The 7,082-nt window shown below is 32.7% G+C and overlaps 1 protein-coding gene across 1 annotated transcript; it reads right to left on the reverse strand.

Annotated features, from left to right (window-relative positions):
• Window positions 1-1,158: 1,158 nt before the first annotated feature.
• LOC143584612 (uncharacterized) lies at window positions 1,159-6,843 on the reverse strand. The gene is made up of 10 exons (XM_077066627.1): window positions 6,296-6,843; window positions 5,700-5,791; window positions 5,240-5,342; window positions 4,642-4,883; window positions 3,879-4,007; window positions 3,677-3,799; window positions 2,565-2,693; window positions 2,318-2,487; window positions 1,545-1,698; window positions 1,159-1,478 (listed from the first exon to the last, which is right to left on the reverse strand). The coding sequence occupies exons 1-10, from the start codon at window positions 6,546-6,548 to the stop codon at window positions 1,260-1,262; spliced, it is 1,614 nt and encodes a 537-aa protein (XP_076922742.1). The 5' UTR covers window positions 6,549-6,843; the 3' UTR covers window positions 1,159-1,259.
• Between the last annotated feature and the right edge of the window lie 239 nt (window positions 6,844-7,082).

The raw sequence follows: 7,082 nt of genomic DNA on the forward strand, positions 1-7,082 counted from the left end.
TATTTCTCAAGAAAGAAGAGAAGATAAGGGAGAGTATGTTATCTGCCCAGATCTTGCTATTTTCATGTTTATGGCTAAGTCTTTCTTATATAGGAGAAGAGAATTAAGCCTTTCGTCCAGTTGTAACTAAACTAGTTCCCCTCCAGTTTGCCTAGAGAGTTGACCTTTGTGGGCGGAAAGCTTTGGACCGCTGGTCCATAATTAAAATAATAATACTTTGTCTGAGCATGTCCTTTGCTCAGAGGGGACAAGGATGTGAACAGGGATTTGACATCGTACTGTAGCACGTGGGTACTTGTTTACATAAGTTTGGGCAGAAAATGAAGCTTTTAACCTTTTTAGCGTTAATGTGTTCCAGCCATTTTATTATTTCCTTGGGCTACCCCCGTCATCAGTACCAGTACCGTCCCAGCTCACCCCTAATATTAACTATTAAGCATATACAATGTTCAGTAGTCACTAATTAAGGTCCGACAATTGACATGTTTATTTGTTAAGGGAAGGCAAATAGTCCACTAAGGTTCCAACAAAGAACCATGGCCACTTACCCCAACATTGTTAAAGTTGAATCGAGACAAGAGAATGATCGATCAAGGTGACACCTAGACAATTCAATGGAGACTATTAGTCAAAGCCTTCTAAAGCGAACAATACCCCTTTACGTACCAAAACAAAACCTTGAGATGGAAGAAGGGACATAACTGTAACATCGTTGTGTAGTCTCTGTGAAAAGGTAACAACATCCGTACACCCCACGTAACAATTATTTGCCTAAAGGCCAATTTATCTAACAATACCAAAGCGTTAAAAAAAATCGCTCCCAAATGTCCTAGGTACCGCGATGGATAAAAATGTGTTGATTTAAAAGTAGATTGTTAAATTATATGAAAAAATCTAATACATCTGCTACAGATCATTAGATCCCACACAACATTAAATGTTGTTATAATATAATAAGCACACCATGGTCCAACACATTGATCCAAAAGCCCCAAAGACATTTTTAAAATGCATTCAAGTTTTTAACAAAAGTGGTAAAATTCCTTATTTCGTTCACTTAATCCTTGCATTTAAAAAACAAACAATTCATATTATCTCTATAAGTTTACACTTCAAGAGTTTACAAAAGACTAATTCATTTAGACTCCCTCCCTCCCTCCCTCCCTAACTTAACTTTGCAAAGTCTTTCATAGCCCCGACTATACAACCGCCACACCAGTCTACGATAGTCAAACAACACGGCTCATATGCCAATGTCACTACGCTCGGGTCAACAACTCGTACACGTTACTATTATTATCCCCAGAAACCCGCTTTAGCATCTCAAAGCTTTTCCGACTCCCTAAAAACTCGACACATTTAACTTCCACGTAACCATGCTCTGCAGCTTCTTTGCTTGCATAAACCGATCTTAGCCTATCAGCATGCCGTGAATCCGTATGAATGGCTAACTCGATCTCCATTTTTGACATGTTTTCCTGCACCATTAACATGTGAACATTTAAAACACGATAACCTTTGAAGAAAACTTATTATTATTTTACCTGGTAAAATGCGTATATGTGATCTAACAATTGCATGCATGTGAACCCTGTGTCACTAAACAAAGTTCTTGAAGTGGGCCCCATCTCTGAGAACCGGTCGACCGGAAATAGTATGGTGAGGAAATGGTTCTTGAAAATCAACTCATTCTTTTCACTGCACAATTAAAAATCTAGTTAGCTCATGAGCCACTAGAGAAAGGCTCACTTCAAGCTAGAATCGTACCGAGCTTAAAAGAGCCCGAGCCAAAAAACAGGCTTGTTTAATAAACGAGCCCGAGCACAAGCTTCATTACAGAGCTCAAGCTGGCTCGAGAGCCTAAACAAGGCTATAGTGTGTGTGTGTGTGTGTGTGTGTATAATTATGATAAAAATAACTAAAGATCATAAAATGATATGTATAAAGATGTAAAATATACAAAAGGTATATATAAAAAGAAATTAATATGTATATAAATTAATATGATATTTTATATAAATAGACATATTTATATAATATATACAATTATAATAAAAATAATTAAATAGTATATATTATCCTATATATGAAAATAATAATTAAAATATACATAAAAATAATTAAAATGCATATAAATTAATATGAGTTTTTATATCATACACAAAGAAAGTGTATGGTTTTCTAGTTATTGTTGAAAGTTGGCAATTTTTACTAAATAAGAATAATGTTTATTGACTCTTACTAAATAATAATGTTTATTTCATAAAGACTAACCACAGTAAAACTAATAAAGTGATTAAAACAAGTGAAAACTTACGCGTCTGAAAGTGGTCTTGAGAAGTTGACAAACGAAGCATTAGATTCTTTCTCATCTTCATTCATGTTAGTCAAAGAGTCGGTGTATATAGTAGCATTTGATGGCGGGTCAGAGATTGACCAGCAGATTGAATCAAGAAGTGTGGTTGGAGTTAATGGTTTTATTGGTGCCTGTGATAATAATCAAATTTATATTACAAATTAATATTTGATTTAGAAAGGCAAATCAAGACTAACTTGGATATTACCTGCATGTGACGAACCCGACGATTTCTAACCCCATTTTTGGCAATGTTTACTGTATTTTGATTTTCTTCATAGTTAGAATTGATTCCAACACTTTGCGGTTCTTGAGAACAAATGGCCCGATACTTATCCTAAAATTCAAGTAAAAAAGATTTGAATGTCATATTTTTAGGTTCTAACCATTTAACATGCCCCTGATTTGACATGAATCCGATGCTAAGACACATGAACCTGAACATGACACAAATTTTCATACGTGTTTACACGAACACGACCCGTTCAACCCAAAATATTTGTTTTATTTGTTTTATATTAGTATTCTATAATTACAACCAAAGATCCATATATGTATAGCTTGTAATCGAACCAAACGAACACAAAGAGAGATGCTCGTTTAACTTTAACAAAACAAACAATCAAACACAAAAATTAAACTAACAAGGTTTTCTTATTTGTGTTCTTTTGTGAAGAAAATTTAATTTCGTGTTCGTTTGCAAATTGTTAACCTTATAAACGAACAGTTCAAGAACGTAAAGAACGAACATAGACAAACATAGATGAATTAACATAACTACACTAAAACCAATTAGTGAAGAACCATGTGTTGTGAGCCCTAAAAGGTTTTTAAAACTAAGCTGTAAATGTAATGGGCCAAAACTGTTTAAATGAACGTATTAACAAATGTGTTCATGTTCGTTCATTTAATAAAACAAACGAGGCATGTGTTGATGTTCATTTAAAATAAACAAACTCCATGTCAAACGGTTTACCAATTGTTCACTGAACATTTGGTTCGTTTACATGTAATTGATATAAAATATTGCATTAAAACTATAAAACCTCATGCTCATTTCTCTTATATTTATTAAATTTGGCATAAAATACCCAATATGTTTAGTTATGGCACAAAACATTTTTTTTTTCTTGAAAAATTCAAATAAATAGGTCAATCTGTTAAACCAAGTCCACCCAAACACGACTAGTTTAGCTAAACGTGTTCGCAGGTTCAACCTGGAAATTGACCTTACCCGTTTTGACAAAACCCAAACCCACGTCTTTCATCTTAGGTGAGATTTACGTTGGGGGGGGGGACTATTTCAGCAATCTAGCATACCTTTTGATGAGCAGCACCTTGAATATTATCGAGCATCATGCCAATCTGGCATGCCAAGTCAGCAGACAAATGCACAAGCCTCTGTGGTCTAGTCTCCTTAACGGTCTTGAGAACCCATAGGGGCTGAGGGGGGGATTAGACATTTAACCAATTATAGCTTTAAATAAATAAACCTTTGAAGTGTATAAGTTGTATAACTTACTGTAACAAGATAACTGGAGTGACCAAGGTATTTTTGAACCGAAGACTCTTCGCACACCACGTGACTAGGATGACCTGGCAACCATTCGTCCACTAGTGAACCTCCTTGTCCAAAAGCCGCCTCAACAACCTACTGGAACCAAATTTCATACATATAAGTAACCCATATTATATTCTGTTTAACTATTGTCACTTTGTGTATAAACAAACTGAGCGTTCAGTGAATCGTTTGGCGGAATGTTAGTTTTTGTTCATTTAGTTAAATGAGCAGACATGAACACCTGTCTCGTTCGTTCATTTATGTTCGTAAACATGCGTTCATTTAAATTCTTTTATGTTCGTTCATTCACGTTTGTTTAAGTTTGCTTATTTGTATATTCGTTAAATGTGTTTAGGCACATCAATTTAGCCTAATATTATAAAATAAATATACCCTCATTACAATTTAGACTAGTTTTACAAATTTATTAGGCACAACAGATTGATTTTCATGATTACTTATAATTGATGTTTACTCACTTAAGTTCGTTTAAATTCGTTTTCATCTATGTTCAATTGTATTCTTTTGATTATGTTCGATTGTATTTGTTTATGTTCCTAACTGTTCATTTATACAATCAACGAACAAACATGAACACGTTCTTTATCTTAACGAACGAAATCAAACAAGAATATCCTATTTTTTTAATTGTTTGTGTTCAAACGCAATACTTTAGCATCACAATGAAAATAAATGTAAATAATGTGTGAAAGGTCAACGGTACCTTATTCTGCAGCTCCGCAGAAACTTCCGGGTCAACATAGATGGATTGGCCCGAAAAAATTGAACCTCGTCTTTTAAGCTCTTCTGATGATGAGACTAATATTGTTTTTTCAACCGCGTTCGATTGTTTAGCATTTTCAAGCATGGCAACAGGAAGACAAGAATTCCCATTATTGAAGTCATCTTTAGGCGTATGATTTTCTCCAAGATTTTTTACAACATAAAGGGATTCATTTAATCTCACTGACCAAAATAAGAAAAAAAAAATATATTAATTCAAATGACACTAACTAAAATCATTATGAGTGTGTTATATAGAGGTGGCAATTTAACCAAATTATATAGAAAAGGGTCAATTTGGGTTGTATTTTGATGGAAAGCAAGCGGTTGTTAAGAGTTCTTAAAATTTTTAAATAATTTGGAAGATCTGAAATAATACTCATAACATAGGTTTCTTATATTAATACTTATTTGTTAACAAAATTAAAAAATGTTAGTATCCTGACATGAACCTATTTTGACCCATTACCCAATCCACCTGATCCGCCTATTTGCCACCTCAAGATTATTATTAAATTTTAAAAGCAACAAAATTTTACCATTTTTTCTAACGCTATCCACAAACCATCCAAGTGTAACAATAAAGAGACCGTTTGTGGCTCCATGCTTCAATGCATGCTCAAACTTCCGTCCACCAGAGCTGTGCATTATCATTAAGTACTCCACAATAATAATATTAATATTAATAATAATAATTTAGTTTCAAAAGAATGGAGATACATCAAAAAGGATATGCATTTTGAGTTTTTGACACTTTTTTAAATGTGCAAAAGCATATTATGTTTCATATATAAAATTTGAATTTTGAAAAACTAAAAAAAAGGTATATTCTTCAAATTTTAGTCAAAATTGAGAAAGTTGGTGTAGATTATTATATTTATAAAGTGGATGATATAATTTTCTTTTATGTAACTACAAAAATTGATAATAGTCACATGATAAAAAAGCAATATGAAACAATATTCATATGAAGATGATAACTGAAACAAAAAAGGATATTTGGACCACCAAATGGGTACAATGAGGATGCAAATGCGGACTATATTGACCACCCAATCTCTCTGTTGCATCCCTCACTTGTTTTCTTGCTTCTGTAACGAAAAATCATATCAAAAGTTAATCATATGATCAAGATTTTTTTATAGTCTGTAGCCAAAGATACTTCTTTCTGTACCAAACATTGATGCATTTTTACAACTTTGACTTGTTCTAATTTGAAATCAAAGACACAAATTTCTGTTCCAAATCATTGATGCATTTTGACTTGTTTTAATATATAATCAAATATACTTCTTTCTAGTCCAAGTCATTGATGCATATTGACTTACTCTAATTTGTAATAATAAAATGCTTCTTTCTGTTCCAAACCATTGGTACGTTTTGACTAATGTAGTCAAACTAGTACATTGTATGATTTAACATTGTTTATAGAAATATAAAGAATAAAGAATCATAGCAAATTATATGAAAATGATAATCAATACCCAAATAGCAATAATCAAAACTTGAAATAAAATGTCATAAAATATTCAAAAAAAATGAAAAAAATTTGAAAAAAGTTTAAAAAAAATTCAAAAAAAAAAAGATTGAGTTACCTTTTGATAATCCAGTGACACAAATAATAAGCCCAGAAAATGGGGATTTTGATTTTGATTTGGATTTTGATTTTGACAATGAACGGAGATTAAATAGTGAAGAAGACGAAGAAGTTGCAGGTGACATTGAAGGATCTGAAGAAGACTGAACACCACCTCTAAATGAAGAAGTACCCAATTTGCAAGTAATATCCACAAGTAATCTTGAATGGGGTTTCTTGGAAACACCCTTTAAACCTTCATCTCCAACCATCTGATAGATTAATATTATAACCCAACAAGAAATTGGGTATATTTGATATGGGTTTTTGAATTTGAGTGAAATGGCACAGGGGTTTTAGGATCTGATCACAAAAGGTTGAGATTTAATGGGTTTTGTTGATTCGGGTCAAATTTTGTGAAAGTTTGTGGAAGAAAGTGGAAGCATTTTGATGATGATTTTGTCTGCTCCTTTTTCTTTTAAATAAAGAAATAATATTTGGGGTGTTCAAGATTTTGAGAATGCAAAGGGGGAAATTTATGGGGACAGGAAGTTAGGTTTTCTATCTAGTTTAAATAATAAATATGATTTAGGTCCGCGCTTCGTGACGGGACAATTGAACCAAAAAAACATACGTAAAAACGTTGAACCACGAACGCGTTGCGAGTTTACGTGAATTCATCATAGTATTAAGTTACAACATTGAAACTAAACAAAAGAAATCAACTCTTCAATGCCAAAATACAACAAATTATCATATGTAAAACCAAAAAACCGGAACGTTATAATTGTGAACTGATGCAAATT

This window comes from Bidens hawaiensis, unplaced genomic scaffold (genome assembly GCF_021521415.1).
Source record: "Bidens hawaiensis isolate Kalapana, Puna unplaced genomic scaffold, B.hawaiensis_p1.1 tig00033206_1, whole genome shotgun sequence".
In the NCBI taxonomy this organism is placed as follows: domain Eukaryota; kingdom Viridiplantae; phylum Streptophyta; class Magnoliopsida; order Asterales; family Asteraceae; genus Bidens; species Bidens hawaiensis.